Source organism: Phocoena sinus, chromosome 15 (assembly GCF_008692025.1).
Source record: "Phocoena sinus isolate mPhoSin1 chromosome 15, mPhoSin1.pri, whole genome shotgun sequence".
Classification (NCBI taxonomy): Eukaryota; Metazoa; Chordata; class Mammalia; order Artiodactyla; family Phocoenidae; genus Phocoena; species Phocoena sinus.
In genome coordinates, this window is record NC_045777.1 from 23,258,716 (window position 1) to 23,280,360 (window position 21,645).

Genomic DNA, 21,645 nt, shown 5'->3' on the forward strand with positions numbered 1-21,645 from the left:
TCGACAAAGGAGGCAAGAACATGCAATGGGGAAAAGACAGTCTCTTCAGCAAGTGGTGTTGGGAAAGTTGGACAGCTGCATGTAAACCAATGAAGTTAGAACACACCCTCACACCATACACAAAAATAAACTCAAAATGGCTTAAAGACTTAAATATAAGACAGGACACCATACAATTTCTAGAAGTGAACATAGCAAAACATTCTGACATAAATCGTACCAACATTTTCTTAGGTCAGTATCCCAAGGCAATAGAAATAAAATCAAAAGTAAACAAATGGAACCTAAACAAACTTACAAGCTTTTGCACAGCAAAGGAAACCATAAACAAAACAAAAAGACAACATACGGACTGGGAGAAAATATTTGCAAATGATGTAACCAACAAGGGCTTAATTTCCAAAATACACAAACAGTTCATAACAACTCAATAACAAAAAAAAACAAAACAACCCAATCAAAAAATGGGCAGAAGACCTAAATAGACATTTCTCCAAAATGACATATAGATGGCAAATAGGCACATGAAAAGATGCTCATCATTGGTAAATATTAGACAAATGCAAATCAATACTACAATGAGGTACCACCTCACACCGGTCAGAATGGCCATCATTAAAAAGTCTGCAAATAACAAATGCTGGAGAGGGTGTGGCAGAAAGGGAACCCTCCTACACTGTTGGTGGGAATGTAAATTGGTGCAGCCACTATGGAAAACAGTACGGAAGTTCCTCAAAAAACTAAAAATACAGTTGCCATATGATCCAGCAATCCCACTCCTGGGCATATATCCAGAAAAAAACTGTAATTAGAAAAGATACATGCACCCCTAGGTTCACAGCAGCACTACTTACATTAGCCAAGACATGGAAGCAATCTAACTGTCCATTGACAGATGAGTGGATAAAGAAGATGTGGTACATATATACAATGGAATATTGCTCAGCCATAAAAAGAATGAAATATTGCCATTTACAGCAACATGGATGCAACTAGAGATTATCATACTAAGTGAAGTAAATCAGAAACAGAAAGACAAATACCACATGATATCACTTACATGTGGAATCTAAAATATGACACAAATGAGCTTATCTATGAAACAGAAACAGACTCACAGACATAGAAAACAGACTTGCGGTTGCCAAAGGGGAGAGGGGGTGGGGGAGGGATGGAATGGGAGTTTGGGATCAGCAGTTGCAAACTATTGCATATAGAATGGATAAACAACAAGGTCCTACTGTATAGCACAGGGAACAATACTCAATATCCTATAATAAACCATAATGGAAAAGAATATGAAAAAGAATATGTATATATGTATATATAACTGAATCATTTTCTGTACAGCAGAAATTAACACAACATTGTAAATCAACTATACTTCAATAAAATAAATTTTTTAAAATACATGTAGTTTTGGTTCATGGGTGTTTTTACCATGTAAATGTTACCAAACGCTATATCTGACCACACAGCATGATTTTTCACTCCCAACTATGTGCCTTAGAGCCCTTCCCATGTCAGCACACGTGACCCCTTTATTCATTTTAACTTCTGCACCATATTCCACTGTCTGGACTAACCTGTTTGCCAATGTTTTCTCAAAACTTTTTTATTTGGCTCCAGCTCTAAATGAATTGTCCAAACTGGTTTAAAAGAAACATTTCCAACCACTAGGCCATGATATTTTTTATAACTTTCATGCACACTTGGATGATTTTACAACTTTTAGAACCATTACAAAGCACTTTTTATTCCTTTTTAAGTTACTGTGTAATTTTTTAAAATATTCCAGTTCATGCTCAGCCTACAATACCTCCTTGCCCACTTTGCTATGTTTCACCATTTTTTTTCCAATGACTTGTTTCTTTTCCTTTTAAGTGGCTTTTACTTAGTATAGTTTTTACTGCTCCACGACATTATTTTGCAGTCAGAACTGAAGCTCTGGCCAAAAGTACAATACATATGGCCTCAGTGTGTGCTCAGAGCCACGGCAGAGGCTCAGAGCCAGCAGCTGCTCAAACATTACAGGCATCGAGTGTGGGCTTATAAGCATATCATTCAAAAGTCTCCAAATTCAGAAATCATTACCAAACACACTGATCAGTCTTTCATTTCAGTCACTTTGTCATTCTGACCAGTTTATTTGGGTTCTAAATATTTTTGACTAAATCAGCTGCTACTACCACCCCATCCTCTGAGGCCAGCCACACCGGGCAGGGCTAACTTCCCTCCTGGTGTCCCTAGAGGCCCAATGTCCAGGGACCAGCACAAAGAGGAGAGGCACCAGTGGGCAAGACCAGGGGATGGGGGCTGTATTAGTCTAAAGCTCTCAGCCCTTTAGGGAATGAAGTTTAGACCCTGCTGCTGCCACCTTGGCCCCAAGCTGACCCTCAGGGATTAGAGCGGGGCTAATGAGGCCAAGGCCTCAGGTCTGATCTATTCCAGGGATATCTGTTTTATCTCCCAAGGCCAGAGTCGTATCTTGACCTTGGCCCATTGCCTGGTAAATGGCAGAGATTAAGGAGGGACCCAATAGGAGACAGAGGATGGCTTAGTAGCTCCCTCTCCTGCTGTAGGAATAACTCCAAGCCACATCCTACGGTTGGTGGGTGTTTAGGGCCGCCCGGCATAAGGATGACACAGCCCCAGGATATTGTAAAGTAAGACTATCTCTTTGGAAGGGGCTTAGATAAAGAGAAAGGCCCCTCCCTGTTTTGGATTTCAGAGGCAGGATGAGCCCCATGGAAGCTCTCATCCTGAGATGCTTTGCACCCCCTTCTAATCTTTAAGCCTTGTTATCTACTGGCACTGAGGCACAAGGCCTGCACCTACAATCCACGTTCACCCCAGCAGCCTGGGCTTGCCTCCCTGGGGTGGTCACATGCCTCATTTGACTCCCACACGGCTGCCATGTGCACAGAGTAGCACACAGGACCAAACTCCCACTTGCAAAGGCATCTGTGTTCTAATCCCTCCTATCCCCAAAGTTAAAACCTGGCGGTCCAGCCAGCACATCGGCCTTCAGACATGTCTGCTTTATCCTACCCAGAGATGGCACACACCATGCTTTTTAAGAGTTCAAATTAGTTGCCAATATTTAAAAAGTGCGGTTTTTACTCTCAAATCTCTAGCTTCACTCCAACTATCAGGCCTGATTCCCACATGGCAGTGACTGCCCGAGCAGAACAGCAACTGTTTAAGCGGCATCTGTCCTCTTGAATTCACACTGAGCCCCACTGTTCCCTGTGACACCTCCCCCTCTGAAGTCAAGGGTCAGTTGCCATTGACCACTCTGTTTGCATCACTTTCTCTTGCACTGAGTTGGCTTCCCTTGTTGATGCTGTCTGCCCGGCCTCAGTAGGCATCTGGGTTTGCACCAGCCATCATGTAACCATATACCACCTTGTGTCTCCCAGGGCTCTGTGTCCATCCCCCTCCACCACCACCCCTCCCCAGCCCTCACCTTGTGATGTCTTCTGTCAGCTGGGCAGGGTCAGGGGGGTAGAACTTGACTGTGAAGGCAAAATTCCAGGGGCTGCCTGAGAGGAGAAGATGGGGGAGAGATCAGAGAGGCCCCATCTCACCCGTGGGTGGCCCAGATGCACCATGCCATGGGCAATTTTTCAGTCTTCCCATAACAATCGTCTTAGGACAATCCAAAAAGAGAGGCTGGCACATTATCCCCACTTGACAGATGAGGAGACTGAGGGCCAGATTAACAGACTTGTGAACTAGCAGTGGGAAGGAAGGTAGAAAGAAAGAAAACAATGGTGCATGCCAGACATGCTGTTAATTACTTTACAAACATTGCTTCATTAAACCTCACAACGTCCCTGTACGTAAGTCCTTGATAATGATTATCCCCATTTTGTAAATGAGGACGGTGAGGCCCAGGCAGTAAAGTGGCCAGTCCAAGGTCACAAGCTAGGAAGTGGCAATGCTGAGGTTCAGGCCCAGGCCACCTGGATCCAGAGCCCATGCTCTTCCCTCTACACCAAAGTCTGTGCCCCAGGACATTAATGGGAAGATAATTAATCTAGAAAATACCACATTAAACAGGTTTCCTAACTTTGGACTTCTCAGAGCCCTCACTCTGCTACCGTGCATTGCACCTCTTGAAGGGGGACATGCATTCAAGAGTTCCCAGAATCCATCTGACCTGTTGCATCTATGTGTCACAGGGCATCCTTCCAGATTAAAGTTTCTCGGAAAACATGTTGCAAAACTCTGCCCTATATAATGGTGACTCCATCTCAGATGGCAGAATTGGATTATAAACAAGACCCCAAAGCAAATATAATGGGCTAAAAGTAACAAAGAACATTTCACAGGGATAAATGTTAACCTCCAAGTTTAGATATGAAAGATCAATGGTACACATTTACAAGGTAGAGAAAAATAAACGCTGCGGTTTCAGCTGGAAACAAGCTCTGCAAACCAAGAAGAGGGATGACCACTTAAGAAGAGGGGGGAGGGAGGAGGCCTTGACGAAAGGCCATAATCCAGAACAATGGTCAGACCACCCCTGGGACATTTTGGGCTTCATGCTCTAAAGGGACCTCTGACAAAGTGAGAAAGAGAGGCCCATCCAGGGCAGGGCTGTGAACATGAAGGGCTGGAGGCCATGCCATCACTACCATCCTATCCCTGCAGGCATCACCATCTTCACCCTACAGCTGTCATGTCTCCAACACTTACTAAGTGCTGGTCGCTTGGCTTGCTAAGAACTTTACACGTGTTTTTGGAATTTAATCTTTATAGTGATCCTGAGGTAGACTTTCCTTTTAATAGATGAAGGTTTTGAGAGGTTAAGTCATTCTCCCAGGATCACCCAGCTAGTCAGCGATAGAAAACAGGTCTAGCCTCTGATCACCTGACTCCACAACCTAGGCTCCTGACTGCAGCTGACTCCTTGGAAACAGCAGCCTCAAGGGGAAACAATCCCTGTCTCAAGAATAATAATGGGGGAGTTCCCTGGTGGCCTAGTTGTTAGGATTCCGGGCTTTCACCGCCATGACCCCGCTTCAATCCCGGGGAGCTGAGATCTCACAAGCCGCACAGCACAGCCAAGAAAAAAAGAGAGCGAGAGAATAATGGTAATAATTAATAATAATAATAATGGCTAATATAAACTGGGTGTTACTATGGGCAGGCACCTTTTAGGTGTTGAACACCTAATAACTCATTTAATCCTCACAACAACCCTAAAGATAAGGGTTACCCCCACTTTACAGATGATGGGGCACAGAGCAATTAAATAACACGAGAAGCAGTGATGGAGTCAGGATTCAAATCCACGCAGTCTACTTCCCGCATCTGTCCTTTTAACCATCACACCAGATTGCCTCCTACTACGTGAAGCACCTACTATGTGCTGGCTGTTGTCCACACTCACATCACTGAACCTTCATCCCCACCTAGTGAGGCAGTAACCACTAATCCACTTGCTAGGGAGATGCGGGAATCCAGAGAGGTGGAGGAATTGCCCCCAGTGCCCTAGGTGATGGGCCCTGAGATTTGGGAGGAAATATACCCAACTCCGAAGGCCAGGACACAAGGACTCAGGTGCCACCTTCAGAAGGTTGGAGTTGTCACAAATCAAGAAAGTGGGTAAAAAATTGCTCTGTGGGGGCCCCAGAAGCCAGAACTGGGGTGAGTGGGTGGAGACTGCAGGGGTAGGAACAGAGACTGTGGCTTTACTAAATAAAGGAGGAAGCCCTGCTCCTTCATAACCCGAGGGGATCACTTCTTGCCCTGGGGAGGGAGTCGAGACCCAAAGATTCTGTCAGCAGCTTCTCTTTTCTAAGGTCCTGGTCCTTCTCAAACACTCTCAGCCACTGTGTGTGTTCTGATTCTTTCAGGCATGAGAGCCAGGCCTCCCAGCTGGGCTGGGGTTCCTGGGGACAGCATAAAGGCCAGGCCTAGGACCCTGTTGGCCCCAGAGAGGGGGGCTCTGTCCATGAGCCTGCCTCTTTATCTCCAACTTACAGGAGGCTACAAGAAGCATCCCTCAAGCCCCCTCCTGCATAGTCAGCTGGCATCCCTAGGCCCAGCTGCCTGCTGTCACAGCAACAGGCTTGGCTCTAGCTTTCCAGCCAGGGGACCAGGAAGCCCAAGCACAGCCAAGGGGAGGAGCCCCCAGTGGAGGCATCACTGCCTCTAGGCTCCAAGTCCCCACTCACCGCATGCCCCCTGGCTGAGGCCACCTACCTCCCCCTTCTGGCGTTTGAAGGCTGCCCCGCCTCCCTCCCAACATGCCTTTTTTCCTCTGGGCCAGAAAAGACAGGTTTTTGGCTTGCTCATCTGTCTTTGACCCAGGCCTTGAAAAGAGTGCAGGATGGTGCCAGGGGGCCAGGGCTCAAGACCTGGCGTGGCCCATACCTCACTCTGTGATCTTGGGTAAACACCTGCCTCTTTCTGGGCCTCAGTCACCCATCATTAAACACAGGACACATTCACTCCTCTCAGTTGGCAGTGGCCTAGAGTACTGTGGGGACAAGGATTCTGAGCTGAGTCAAAGGTCACTGATCACCAAAGCCTGCACTGGCCCTGGACAGAAGGGTGGCTGTTTTGAGGCCATCGGTCTGTCCCCTTGCCCTAGATGACTCTGCAGGTCCCTTCTAGGGCTGACGTCCTGAAGGCAGCTGTGATCCCTCTGCTAACCTGCTGGGTGACTCCTCTTGTCCAGGCCTCAGGCTCCTCATCTCTAAAACAATACCCTGCCTTCCCCAAGATGTGCCACACACAGCAAACGAACTCACGGGTCCGAACGCACTTCCCAAAGGAGGAAGGAGCAGCGCACCTAGGGCCCTCAAGGCCTGGAGCCCCCCCTCCACCTTCCACTACCAGTTCCAACCACAGCAAGTCACTCACTCCGGATCTGCTTCTTGATTTCCTTGGAGGGGTCCAGCCAGTTCTGTAGGAGAAGATAGAGTTCATTAGAGGGAGATGGAGGAGGGGACTTGGGTAGGGCTAGGAGAGAGAAACGTCCCGAAATGCCCTGCCAACAGCCCCTCAGCTGGGAACACCCTTCTCTGGCTGAGCTGTCTGGGTCCTTTCCCCAGGGGACTGGGAGGTAAGGGAATGAGGCCTGGCTTCACTCAGGGTTTGGGACCCCGGGCCCTGGGCCTGGCAGTGCTTGGAGGCAGCACGGTGAACGGGTAATGCAGCTGCAGTGGGATTGGTGGGAAGAAGGAAACTCGGGCAGGAGTTTCCCAAGGGTGGGGAAGAGGGGCTGGGGGTGAGTGCCTCAGCTCCCACAGGAAGCCATGCCACGGCTCTCCAGATACCCATCTGGGGCTGACTTGCAGGCCCCCAAGGAAGGGGCACAGGGGAGACAGAGAACTGAGGATGGACAGGGCAGGCTGAACCCTGGAGGCGTGCAGACAGAAGGTACCTAATGAAGATCTGAGGACTGATGGAAGCCATGGGATGTGGCCAGGCCAATGGGGGCCTAAGGGAAGAGACCCCACCACCACCCAGGGCAGGCCTTCCAGTCAGCCCCACTCCCCAGTCCAGGCACCTTCTGGCTGTCGGCATCACAGAAGGTCAGGCCAAAGTAGTCCTTCTCCAGGAGGTTGAGGTGCTCACAGACCAGGTCAAACAGCACCTGGCCCCGGCCGTGTTTCTGAAGAGAAGAGCAGAGCTGCCGTGAGGCCGGAACGCACCTCAGCATGGGGCGGGGAGATGCCCCAGGCTCCACCAGGACGACCTGAAAACCTGCAAGAGGTTTCCAGCATCTGGGGAGGATCTCAGCACTCCTGCCACCCACCTGGCTCTCCTCTCCAAGTCCTAAGGAATCCTGGGGGGACACGAATGCCTAGCCCATCAACTGCCTTCTTCCAAGCCCTGCTGGGGCCCTCCTAGAGCTCAGACCTGCTTGGGGGAAAGCTAGAGTGGGGTGGGGGAGTGACTGATTTTTCCTTCCTGTACAGTGATTAGGAGAAACAGGCTAAGTTGGACCCAAGGAGCAGAAAACCAAAAGTCTGAGTTTTGAGTGTGAGAGGAAGAGACAAGCCACCTGACATGTGAGGGACATGGGCAGGGGAGGAGGGGAGGGCCTGGGACTCAGGGTCACAGCGTGACTGTCCTCCCCTGGCCCCTCCCCTTACACTAAGGGAGCATCACCTCTACCCAGGCAGCAAGTGAGGTTCCACAGGGGCTCACAGAGCCTAAGTCAGCCTCAGCTGCAAGCAGCACTGTTCGAGCCACCTTCTCCCCTCAACTCCCATCAGCAAGGCGTGGTACCTCTCTGAACACCATCTGGGCCTGAGGATTCAGAAGGACAAAGCCCAGAACCTGGCTGGGTACCCCAAACCCACAGGGGTGAGGATGAGCATCGATAAAGGGATCACGGGGCAGGGGGCGCATGAAGCAGTCACTACCCAAAGAGGCAGCGGACTCCAGGGAGCGGGTGAGGTCCCCGCAAGGTCTGGCTAGGTCACTGGGGACTGGCACCAGGCCTGAATGTGGGGAGCAGCTGGGAAACCAAGGGATTCCTGAGCCTGGAGGAGAGCTTCAGAGAGAGTGGCCTCGGCCAAACCCTTACACTCTTCTAGGGGAGCTGAAACAGCACCTTGGGGCCACCATGGGCAGGAGGAAAGAGGGAGAAGATATCCCTTTGTTTTGCCCAGGAGTAGGCCAGATGTCCACCCTGCAACCTTTCTATGGAAGAAATAAACATTAAAAAAAAACAAAAAACAAAAAAAAAACCCAACCCGGCAAAGACGACAGAGCTAGCCTCCCAGGCCTCAGAAGTCGGTCCCTTAAGACCAGGGATCAGGGGAGAAAGGAAGGTGGGTCCTGTAACTCTCAGCAGTAAAGCCACCCTCTGGACTCTTCCATACACGTGGATGGGCCAGGAATGGTGCCTGGACCGCGGCAGGACCTCGAAGGGGGCAAGTGAGAGCTCAGAATTCGGGTGGGAGTTCCAGCCTGTACAGGAAAGGGAGATGCTACATGTGGGACCAGGAGGGCTGACCCCAGAGAGGAGGTGTCTGCTCAGCCACCCACTGTGGGCCAGAGCCATGCCACAGGGTGTCTCCACAGCCTGGGGGGGAGGGTCCTTCCAATGGGCCACCTCCCTATGCCTGGGGGACGCCTCCCCATGGAAGCCTCGAGTGACCAGTTTGTCCTGGTGCCCTGGATAGGGTACTTCACAGGGAGAAGCGTTCTCCACACCCATTATATACATGAAAATGATTCTGGTTGAAACCTCAGCGTCTGCTGGGTGAGATGAAAGAGCCCAGGTCCTACCAGGCTACAGATCAGCCCTGAAATGGTGACTCCTTGCCGAGGTACAGCCACCCTGATTCCTGGCACCAGCCCTGTGCCTCGCCTAACACTATCTGCAATGAGAAGAGCCCTCTGCGGGCCTCAGTGCCACCATCTGTGCAAAGGAGGGCCGGCTGGGTCACCTCCCCAGGACGCGGCAGTCGGTCCAGGCCTCCTTGAAGAGTGGATGCCCTCTGGCTTGGCCCAGGCTGAATGCGCACAGAGGCCTGTCCTGGCTCTGAGGATGGTGGACCAAGGACGGGGCCTGTGATGCTCCCTACCTCCACCTCACACTCATATTCAGAGGCATCGAGCAGAGTGACTCGGCAGACGGCACTCTTGTATTTCTTGGCAATCTTCTGGGGCGACTTCTGGGCCTTGCTGGGCGTGGTCCTCTCCGACAGGCCATCGGCCTCCCCGAAGTCCTTCTCCTCCATGTCTAGGCTCTACAGGTCCAACCAAGGGAAGGGTTTAGTCAGCGAGCTAGAAACCATAGCTTTGCGTCCAAATGAGATGCAATAAGGATGAAGCTGGGGCTCAGACAGACCCCAAAATGAGAGCCACTGCCCCCTAAGACCCCCCAGGTGACCACGGTCAATGATGGGTGTGTGCAGGAAGACAGCCAGAGCTTCTGCGTACAATGGGTGGGCTCATACGAGGGGTCCACTGCTCCCCTGCAGGCGGGAGCTGTCCTATCTGCCGAGAACAGCGCATGAGTGATCAGGACATGGTCTCCTCCTCCTCAGTCTGTCACTGGGTCTAGCATGAGGCTGGGACTGATCTAGTGGAGGGAAGGGAGGTCAGAGCCCTGCCCACTAGTCCTAACTCTGTCACTGACACCCTCAATGACCTTGGCCAAGTCCCTGCCCTCTCTGGTCCAGCTGTGAATTCGGGGAGGTGTGAATTCAATGGCTAGATGAACCCCCAAGTCCTCTGTCTCTTTTTAGGGTGATCAATTTTGCTCTGCAGTCACCCTGGGCTTGCCCCGCTAGAATGGACAGCCTTGGGGGATAGGAAAATAAGGTTGAAAGAACACCGATTTTCAAAATCAGATCTAGATCTGACTTGCACTTCTGTCGCTTTATAGCAATGTGACTTTGGGTAACTCACTTCACCCTGCTGAGGCTCTGTTTCCCCAAGTGTAAAATGGGGAAATCAATAGTTACCTTCTTAGGTCTCAGGGAATTAATTACAGAAATGAACACTATGCCCCCTGCACAGTGCTTGGCATGTAAGGGGTCAATAATACATCTCAGTTTCCTTGTTGCCTCCCTTCTGGAGGACTGGCTGGGCAGGAAGAGGGATCCCGTGCTCTCAGGCACACACCTGTTCGGCAGGCCGGGCGTCCTGATGGGGCGGATGCTTCTCATTGGAGTTGGCCTCGGGATGGCCGTGGCCTGCGGGGGTCACAGGGGTAGTAGCTGCTGCGGCTGCCTCAGGCTGCTGCGGGGCCTCCTCCTGAGCCTTCTTCACCTCAGAATCTGGGCCTGTCTCTGTTGTCATGGTGACCAGCACGCCTGCATTGGCACAAAGGAGAGAGCACGTGATGGGGGAGAGGGGTAGCAGTGGTTCGACAGAACGGTGTGAGGGGCACAGGAACCACACGTGGAGAGAGACAGATGGAGACAAACGGACAAAGAGCCACAGAGAGAAGGAGGAGGGAGGGAGGGAGAGACAGAGGAAGTGAGGATGGGGACAGAGTCATGAGAAGTGAGGACTCGGTGGCAACAGCCGAGGTCACAGACCCCCACCCACCCTTGTGCCATATAGCTCCTCAGGGACTCCAAGCTCTTGGCCCAGGTCTGGAATCAGGGCCCTTCCTAAGGGTGAGGAGAGTCTCTCCAGGGGGCCCCACTCTGCCAAGAGCACCAGGGACAGTCAGTGACCACCTCCAGGCAGGCCCTTGGCCAGGCTGTCTCTCCCACTATAGCACCTGGCACACGGTAGCCCCTCAATCAATGTGGGATAAATGGAACTCAACCCAAAGAGCCCTGTGCTCCTGGCCTTTCCAGCCCTGACATCGGACAAGGCTCTTCATGCCCCAAGCCTCAATAATTCCTGCCCCCTGACTTCACAGGGATGTTGTCAGGATGTACTTAAAGGGATAATGCAGGAAGGTACTCTTAAAAAACGCATAGCCCTGATGATGTCAAAGTCAGGCGAACTGGACTCGGGCTCCACATCTGCCACAAATGGGCAGTCGGTTGGTCTCACTAGGACTCATCCAAAAAGCGAGGGACTTAGAAATTATCTCTGCAACTGACTATTCTTATCATTTCCCCCTCAGAGCAGGAAGTGAGGAGATTTCAGAGAATCAAGGACCTGTTGCCCAGCTGCTCTTTGGAATAAGCAAATTGCAAAGAGAGAAAAGGAGCGAGAGAAAGAAAGAAAGAGAGAGAAAGAAAGAATGGCATGGCCCCATTTTTATATTAAAAAAAATACCAATAACCTCAACAATACATCTTTGTGTTTGTACACATGTAGTAAAAGATCTGAAAGGATAACCAAACTGTTAAGAGAGGTTAATAATTCAGAAGTGGATAGAGGAAAAAGAGAGAGGGTGGGATAAGAGAGGGAGCTTCATTTTTTACTTCATACACTTTGGAATTACTTGTATAATTTTAAAAATACATCTATATTTTTTTAACCCATGTTGTTTGTTTGTTTGTTTGTTTTTAGGAAGGCAAAAGCACCCATTTCTGACCCCCATTGATCAAAACAAACCTCTCAAAAAAAAAAAATTTGGAGCTAAAACCGGGTAACAGAGAAATGAGCAGGAACCCGCACCCCTGAGTCTAAAGCCTTCCTCCGAATCCATCATACTAAATGAGAAAGATCCAGATGAGACTTGGCAGGTCCCTCCCTCACCCCACCCACCATGGGGCCTTGGATGGGCAGTTAGACAGACAGACACAGGATTCACCCTGGGCTGTGCACATGCTCCAAGCCCCAGCCCCACCTTTCCTTTTTATTCTTCAGTTTCTCCCCCTGCCTTCCAGGGGCCACCAGCCCCACCCAAAGCAAGGGGCACTGGACAGAAAGTCAGGGGCCCTGAGCACCCCACTCAGCCACCCAACATCTCTAGGGCCCTAGAGAGGACACGAGCATCCTCAATTCCCACATCGTGGATAATGAGTGGAACACTTTGTAAACTGGAGCTCATAGCACAAATGAGAGGATCTGTTGTTACAGATGCCGCCGTTAAGAAGATGAGGAGGAAGGGAAGGTCTTGGTCCACATTGCCTCAACCCCACCCAAAAATGCTTTCCACTCACGTCATTACCCCGGGCTTTAAGGGTATAATTTAAAGCCATAGTTAAATAAAGGCTCTCTGTTGCTTATATGACACTAAGTGCTGACTCTGTGCCAGAGCTCAAAGCAAGAAGAGCTGCTCAGCGGGGCTCACAGCCTCACGGTGTCAAACTGAGACATATCTGCCTGGCTCTGGATTTCTTCTAAGCCCTCACTGGGGGATATCAGCCATAATGCTAGATAAGGCCTACAGGGAAGAGCCCTTAAAATAAATGCTGGCTTAATTTTGCTTCAAAAAAAAAACAAAACAAAACAGAACCCATAGACTAATCTGTATGTTTTGTGCTGGGAGAAGCAGAATCCACATGCCCCTCATGGGTCCAGGGAGCCCAGCGCATCTACTCCCACCTCTGCCTCAGTCTGATTTCAGCCCATACTCTCTGAACCTTCCCTGGGCCTGCATCATCTTGGAAATAGCCAGGAGAGTAATCTTAAATAAATATCCCAGTCTTTCACCACCCAGGTCTCCAGCAGAGGCTGCTGGCATGACTGCCTGGTGCTGGGAGAACCTCAGAGGAAAGGAGCTGGAAGCCTTCTGAGATAATTAGTCTTCTCCTCTTCTTTTACAGGTGAGACGCAGAGAGCAAAAGAGGCTTGAGTGGGACTTCCCTGGTGGAACAGTGGTTAAGAATCCGCCTGTCAATGCAGGGTTTGAGCCCTGGTCCAGGAAGATCCCACGTGCCGCGGAGCAACTAAGCCCGTGCGCCACAACTACTGAGCCTGCGCTCTAGAGCCTGCGAGCCACAACTACTGAGCCCATGTACCGCAACTACTGAAACCCGAGCGCCTAGAGCCCATGCTCCGCAACAAGAGAAGCCACCACAATGAGAAGCTCGTGCACCGCAACGAAGAGTAGCCCCTCTCGCTGCAACTAGAGAAAGCCCACGCACAGCAACAAAGACCCAACGCAGCCAAAAATTAATTAATTAATTAATTAAAAAATATATATATATATATATCACGGAAGGGACTTCCCTGGTGGTCCAGTGGTTAAGAATCCACCTTCCAACGAAGGGGACGTGGGTTCAATACCTGGTTGGGGAACTAAGATCCCACATGCTGCAGGGCGACAAAGCCTGCGCCCTGCAGAGCCCACACGCCACAACTGGAAAGCCTGTGTGTCCCAACTGCTGAGCCCATGAGCTCTGGAGCCCGTGCGCCACAACTAGAGAGAAGCCCACGTGCTGCAACGAAATATCCCGTGTGCTGCAGCTAAGACCCGATGCAGCCAAATAAATAAATATATATATATATTTTTAAAAATCATGGAATCATGGAAAATTTTCACCAGAGTGAAAAAGCATGATACACAACAGTTTGTACAGATTGACCCTATTTTGATTAATGCACACATACAGTTCCAGAAATTTCAGCCAAGTATATTAACTATGGTTGCTTCTAGAAGGCAGGTCTACAAATCATTTTTTTCTTCTTTCTGTTTAACTGTAGTTCTCATTTTTTTCTACTATACTTGGAGATTTCTTGAATGATTTAAAAAAACTAGAAGTTAAAAAATAAATTTTTCCAATGCACATGGCCTGGTATGACAGGATGAGAAAGAGATAAACAAAATCTGTTTAAATTCTAAAAAAAGTTATGAATTAAAAAGAAAAATCATATTATTATTTTTTAAACCTATGATGAGATCCTTCTGTATCTCACAAGTCCAGGGATAACGGCATGGTTCTCTCACTGGGGCACAGAAAGCGAGCCAAGAACCTGGCCTTGGCTTCTACCACAGCCAGTCACGTGGGCACAGTTCTGCCCAGGCCCAGGTGAGCACAGACTGATGGAGCCCGCTGCGCAGCCAAGCCGGCCAGGCACCTTAGGGGACCCAGAGGGACATGTGCTGGTTCCTGTGGAGCTCATCGCAACACGGGAGGAGGATACTCACCCAGGATGTGACTTAGATTTGCCAGTGTACATTTCAGTCTCTAGAAGATTCTGGGACCTGGTGATCAGGAGTATGGCCTGGAGTTCCCAAAGAAGACTTAGAGGGTAGGGAGTGCAGGGTGAGGGAGTTAGGTTTTGAAAAAAGGGAGAATCTAGACAGGAGACGGCAGGGAGGGCATTTGGGCTGAGTCACTACGCGGGCAAACGCCCAGATGTGGGAATAAGTAGGGCTGTGCGGAGGACAGGGAGGAGCCTTGACATCCTGACTCCTTGGAACAAGAAGCCTAGAAAGGTGAGCTCCACCCAGCCTGGCAGGAGGGACAGGCTGGAGTCAGGGAGAAGGGAAGGAGTGCGGTGGGGGGATGGGGGCTGGCAGCCTTGCAAGAGTCAGAAGTGTTACTCTGCTGGAAAGGGCAAGACTCCCGTTGCTGAGCCACTGTGGGCCAGGCCCAGCATCAGGGACCCCATACACAGTCATCTCATGGACCCCTCCATGCAGGGCAGCAAGGCAGGGGGGCAGACCCAGGTCAGTCAGACCTAGACACGGATCCCGGCTCCACCACTAGCTCACTCTGGGACCTTGGGCAAGTGACTTCACTCCTCTGAGCCTAGGTCACCTCACCTATAAAACAGAGATAGTCTTCCCTCCCTCTCAGGGGGGTGATGGAGATTCAGGAAAATAACATAAAGACGGCACCCAATAAAACAACCCTGAGAGGGTCCAGAATTACAAGCAGTAATGGGAAGCCAGAGTGGGGAGTGGTCTGGGAAGCAGTTTAGAAGTGGCCACCCAGGGACTTCCTTGGTGGTCCAGTGGCAAGACTCCATGCTTCCACCGCAGGGGGCACGGGTTGAATCCCTGGTCGGGGAACTCAGATCTCACATGCCGCATGGTGCGGCCAGAAAAAAAACAAACAAAAAAGAAGTGCCCACCCATAACAGATGCATAGAGGGAGACAGAGGCCGGCAAAGCCTAACTGATGACACTAACATATGAAAACCCAAATGCACAGGATTAGAAAAGGGAAAGGTCAGCCAGAGAGGTAAATTCTGACAGTGCCTGCGCCAGCCCTGTCTGGAAGAGAGGGGCCCAGTGAGGCCCAGCATGCTTGCCTGGCCCCCTCTGGGGCCAGCTCAGCAGGCTGTCAGCCTCTGATGCTCTTCAACATTGCAACCACTGGCTGGATCCCCGGGTTTGCCTTCCGGGGTCACTAAGCAGCCTTCAGACGCTGTGGCTTTCCATCTCGGTGGCCTGAAGGGGGAGGGTGTCCTTGCCCAGGCAATATCCACTTGGCCTGCAGCTGTACCTCTCAGTAAAAATGAATCGACCGGTTTATACATCAGGCTGTCCCACCAGGGTTCGCATGACTCAGCATCTCTGAGCCCAGTAAATTGGATTTGTTCTTTTTCTCCATCCCCACTTCCGTCCAGGTCCAAGCCACTCTCAGTTCCTGCCTGCATGGCTGCCCTACCTCTTCCATGGCCTCCCTGTAGCCACTCGGGCCCTCTTAGGTTTTATTCTCCACAGAGCAGCCACAAGGATTTCTTCAAACCTCCACTGGATGCCCTCTTTAAAACCTCCAATGACCTCCCATAAAAATAAAACAGAAATTCTTTATCAAAGCTCCGGGTCCCTGCACACAGCCCCTGCTTCAGCTCCCACTACTTCCCCACCCCTATTGCCACCATCACTGTGATGACGGTGTCACACTGGCTTTCTGTCTGCACCTCAGCCACGCCAGGCTTGCCCCGTCTTGGGGTTGCCCTTAATGGTCCCTCTGCAGGGACAGCGGACTTGTCCCCTGTCTCTTGACATCTCTCACCTTTCAGATCTCAATCTATGTGCTCCTTGACCACTCTGTCTAAAGTGGGTCCCTCCTTCTATTTTCTTTTTGGTTATAGCTGGTTTTTCGGTTTTGCTTTATTTTGTTTTTGCCATTTTAACCACTATTAAGTGTAACAATTCAGGGGCATTAATTACATTCACAATGTTGTACAACAACCACTACCACCTATTTCATCGCCCCTCAAACAGAAAACTCTGTTCCCATGAAGCAAGCATGCCAGGTTTGGTTTTTTCATAAGTTCACAAACGGAACTTATACTGATTGACTGACTTACTTATTTGTTTCTATTCCTCCTCTAGAATATAAACTCCTCTAGAATATAAACTCCACAAAGACAAAAATTTATCTGTCTCAGGAATTCCCTGGCGGTCCAGTGGTTAGGACTCTGCGCTTCCACTGCAGGAGGCCTGAGTTTGATCTCTGGTCAGGGAACTAAGATCCCACAAGCTGTGCAGCGTGGCCCAAAAAAAAAAAAAAAAAAAATTTATCTGTCTCATTTGCCATTTTCCCCAGGGCTTAGCGCAGTTCTTAATAAATAACAACAATAAAGCTAACATTTATAGAGTTTGCTATTTACCAGGCACTGATCTAAGCAGGTTACATCAATTAACTCATTTAATCTTCATAATAACTTATAATAGGTACTCTTAATATCTCCATTTTACAAAAGAAGAAACTAAAGCACTGAGAAGTGAAGTAACTTGCCCAAGATCACGCAGCCAGTAAATAGTGTCAGAATTCAAACCCAGGGAGTCTGGAGTCAGAGGGATGGGTAGATGGATAAATGGAAAAACACATGGGTGATGGGTGGATGGGACACCAATGACACAAGTCTAGAGACCTGGGCTGCATTCACCTCGGGAGCCTTTCTGGCTACCAGCCAGCCAGCCTGTCCTGACAACTTATCAGACCTTACGCAGCTGACTTTTCCATCCAAACTCCTGATTATTTTCCTCCTGATTTTACTGATGAGGACACAGAGACCCAAAGAGGTCTACGTCCAACGTCATAAGGTGTGCCAAGTCTCTCTGGCTCCAAAGTCCGTCCCACTGCAGGACATTTCAGCAGCCTCAGCAGGACATTTCAGCAGCCTCAGGGGGTTCGTGCTGAATAATTTCTCCCAGGGGTGAAGCTGGCTAAGAAAAAACTTCCCAAGATTGAAAGGCAAATACACTTGGAAGAGCTGAATTCAAAATCAGGAATTTCTTGTTTCAGTTCTGCCACTTCCTATCTGATGGGCCTTGGGTGAGTCACTTCCCCTTTCTGAGCATCAGTTTCCCCATTTGTCAAATAAGGATGAGAGCTCCTGTCCTCCCACTTCAGAGCAGGGCTGTGTGGAGCAAGGATGTTTCAGAGAACAAAAGGACTTTGAAACACAAAAGTTACAGTCACGCTAAAGACAAGGGAGAGTATATCACAGATGTTTATGACATGTGTACCGGAAGTGTGCCTTTGCATACATATACATAGCAATGAAACAGCATGGGGGCACACACAGCCACGAGTGCCCATGGTCATGAACAATCACTCCCTAGCCAGGAAGGTTCTGTTCTAAATCTGAGACACTGACGACTTCTACCCAGGTGTTTGTGGGAATGCTGAACCAGGTAGGAACTAACGGTAGGAAGGAGTGGAGAGAGAAAGAAATGAACAGGGTGTGGAAGACACCAAAACAAAGAGAATGCTAGGCAGAAAGTGAGATTCTTCTGTTCTGAATGATGTTTTCAGTGATCAGAGTTACCAGGATAATCCTTCTTTCTTTGGGGGAAACCAGGGAGTACATCTTCCCCGTCCCCCTACAGCCATCTCCTGGACTGTTGGTCCTCATCTGCACCCCTAGAACCATGCCCTGCTCAAAGAAGCGGGAGGATGAGCCCTTGGACTACCCTTTGAACTCCCTTGCCTGCTAACCTCTGGTTGCCTTTGGCCAATGGGAATCACTGGCGGGAGGTCAGAGGGTGGAAGCAGAGAGGGACAGGGGTATATCTTCCCAACTGCCCTTCCTGTGGTTCTGGTGGTGGCTGAACCCCCCCCTCTGTGACAGCTCCTTGCACAGGCCCAGCCATCGCTGAATTCTGGTAACACTATTCCCTCCCTCTGTTCATTCAGGCCAAAGGGAGGTAATAGCTTCTGTCACTGTGAGTTTGCGGGTACCCCTTGTGGGTTCCCTTAACCCTGCTCGCAGCTTTAGTAACTTCTCCAAGCTGAAGCATCTGAGTGGAATTCTGTTTTCTGCCAGAATCTGACTGATACACCACCTGACCCTAAATAGATATACGAATTAGAGAGGGAGGGGAGGAGAAATTGGGAAGAGGCCGTCTAGTCTAGTGGTTAAGGATAAAATAGGAGGCTGGAGACCTTGAACACTCCCTTAACTTCCCTGTGACTCAGTGTCTTCATCTGTAAAATCACGATGATAATCTCACCCACTTCACAGGTTTACTATGAAAACAGAATCGGACCATGCCCGAAAAGCACTTACATGACAAAACCCACAGTTAGTGCTCAAGAAATATTAGAAATTCTCATCTTGAGTTCTGAGTCTAAAGGCTCAAATGTTAACAATACCATTCCCTTAGAGCAGGAATTTTGGGGGCTTTTTAAAGGGGGTTCTCCAGTATGGAGGTTCCTTAAAAAACTACAAATAGAACTACCATATGACCCAGCAATCCCACTACTGGGCATATACCCTGAGAAAACCATAATTCAAAAAGAGTCATGTACCAAAATGTTCATTGCAGCTCTATTTACAATAGCCCAGAGATGGAAACAACCTAAGTGTCCATCATCGGATGAATGGATAAAGAAGATGTGGCACATATATACAATGGAATATTACTCAGCCATAAAAAGAAACGAAATTGAGCTATTTGTAATGAGGTGGATAGACCTAGAGTCTGTCATACAGAGTGAAGTAAGTCAGAAAGAGAGAGACAAATACCGTATGCTAACACATATATATGGAATTTAAGGGAAAAAATGTCATGAAAAACCTAGGGGTGAAACAGGAATAAAGACACAGACTTACTAGAGAATGGCCTTGAGGCTATGGGGAGGGGGAAGCGTAAACTGTGACAAAGCGAGAGAGAGGCATGGACATATATACACTACAAAACGTAAGGTAGATAGCTAGTGGGAAGCAGCCGCATAGCACAGGGAGATCAGCTCGGTGCTTTGTGACCGCCTGGAGGGGTGGGATAGGGAGGGTGGGAGGGAGGGAGACGCAAGCGGGAAGCGATATGGGAACATATGTATATATATAACTGATTCATTTTGTTGTAAAGCAGAAACTAACACACCACTGTAAAGCAATTATACTCCAATAAAGATGTTAAAATGAAAAAAAAATAAATAAAGGGGGTTCTCTGTGTTACACAATTTTTCTACTATGAGCATGTATTACTTAGGAGTCAGAAAAGATAAAGAAAAGAATTAAAAGAAAAAACGCCGTGAGAGAGAGAGAGAGCCTACTATCCTTCCCCTCTGGGGATGATGGTAATTGCCATCGGGATCTCCCCAGTACGGAACATTCACTTCCTTGAGTGACAATCTCCCGGTGGACATGAATGAAATGACCTGGACATGAATGAAATGACCGCCTGTGAGGAGGGAGGAGGGGGACTGTGCTGCCCCTACCAGCAGGTCCCCTAATGGAGTCAGAGGGGTGGAAACAGGAGCTGGGCCTGCAGTCATTCCCACTGATGCTCAGGTCCGCACACGGCAGTGGGGAGACGGCAATTTGTCAGAGGCCTGCGGTACCCATGGGCACCGCATTAAATAAAACCAAGCAACATGAAGAGGCTGCCACCCGTCAGCACTGGCTTCTTGCCCAAAGGTTTCACGTGCCACCGCGGAGCCACAGACTGATGTGCAGTTGTAGGCCGGGGACCACATGACATGCCCAGAACTGTAGAGTAACAGCATCAGAAAGGAGAAATGCCTCCCGCTTGGACCACACTGACGACTGCAAAGGCAGACAGAGACGTCCCTCTGGTGGGACATCCTCTGAGAGCTGGACAATGAGCTTCCAGGCTTCGTCTCCTGTGAGCTCCACAAGGGTCACCCGAGATAGGTAGGTTTATTCCCCAGGCAGGCTCAGCTGGCCAAGGTCACACAACTACTCAGTTTGAGTAGAGCCAGGACATGGACCCAGGTCTGCTGACTCACAGCCCCATGCCCTTCCCCCTCGATCCTGCTACATCCCACCACCTCTGACTTGCTGTCAACCACGTAACCAAAGCTACCGTTGCTCTGGATGTGGAAATAATAACAGCAGTATCAACCCCTCCCACATGCAGGGTGCTTTACAATCTAAAAGATCCGTTTATTATCATCATTTGCTTGGACCTCACCAATCAGCAGTTGGTGAGAGGGAGCACGGAGCTGAAGTTACAAACATGGGCTTTGGAGCAGTGTCCTTGCCTCCTCGGGTTCCGGGCTCCGCTGAGAAAAGAGGCGAGGAGGGGAAAGAAGACAGGAGAAGCAGCAGACCTTCCTTGGCAACGCTTCGTGATCTCGCAGTTTCTGAATCTCTCTCACTTGATTTTGTTTAAACACTAGGAAATTTCATTGTCAGCGTTATTCCGAATAGAGTAAAATTGGAAACAACTTTACATGTCCATCAACCCCCTGTTGATGGCCAAATGAACTAGGATTTATCCATTGAAAAATGAATTACAGAGGCTTCCCTGGTGGCACAATGGTTAGGAATCTGCCTGCCAATGCAGGGGACAGGGGTTCTAGCCCTGGTCCAGGAGGATCTCACATGACACGGAGCAACTAAGCCCGTACACCACAACTACTGAGCCTGCGCTCTAGAGCCCGCAAGCCACAACAACTGAGCCCACAAGCCACAACTACTGAGCTCACGTGCCACAAATACGGAAGCCCTCAGGCCTAGAGCCCGAGCTCCGCAACAAGAGAAGCCACCGCAATGAGAAGCCCACACACTGCAAAGAAAGAGTGGCCCCTGCTCGCCGCAGCTGGGGAGAGCCTGCATGCAGTAACGAAGACCCAACACAGCCAAAAATACATTAATTAATTAATTAATTAATTTTAAAAAAAGGAAAAATGAATTACAAAAGTATTACATATCTATTGTGAACATTTTTGAGATGGATTTCATATACATTGACAGGGAAAGATGTCAGCCTATAGAATGAAAAAATGTACATTGTAAAACAATAATGCAAGTTATGGTCCCATTCTGGTTTCTATGTTTATGTAGGTATAGAAAAAAATTCCGGAAGGCCCCGCATCACACTGTTACCATTGGGTACTTCTGGAGAAAAGGATTTTGGTTGGGGAGACACGG

The 21,645-nt window shown here is 49.4% G+C and overlaps 1 protein-coding gene across 16 annotated transcripts in view; it reads right to left on the reverse strand.

Annotated features, from left to right (window-relative positions):
- The window catches only part of EPB41L1 (erythrocyte membrane protein band 4.1 like 1), a 128,033-nt gene that overhangs the window by 45,079 nt on the left and 61,309 nt on the right, over positions 1-21,645 (reverse strand). For all 16 annotated transcript variants that reach the window (XM_032605253.1, XM_032605252.1, XM_032605264.1 and 13 more), the window contains 5 exons: positions 10,606-10,796; positions 9,561-9,725; positions 7,529-7,633; positions 6,880-6,922; positions 3,470-3,545 (listed from right to left, as the gene is read on the reverse strand). In XM_032605253.1, coding sequence (XP_032461144.1) covers positions 3,470-3,545; positions 6,880-6,922; positions 7,529-7,633; positions 9,561-9,725; positions 10,606-10,796 — 580 coding nt within the window. The remainder of the gene's footprint in view (positions 1-3,469; positions 3,546-6,879; positions 6,923-7,528; positions 7,634-9,560; positions 9,726-10,605; positions 10,797-21,645) is intronic.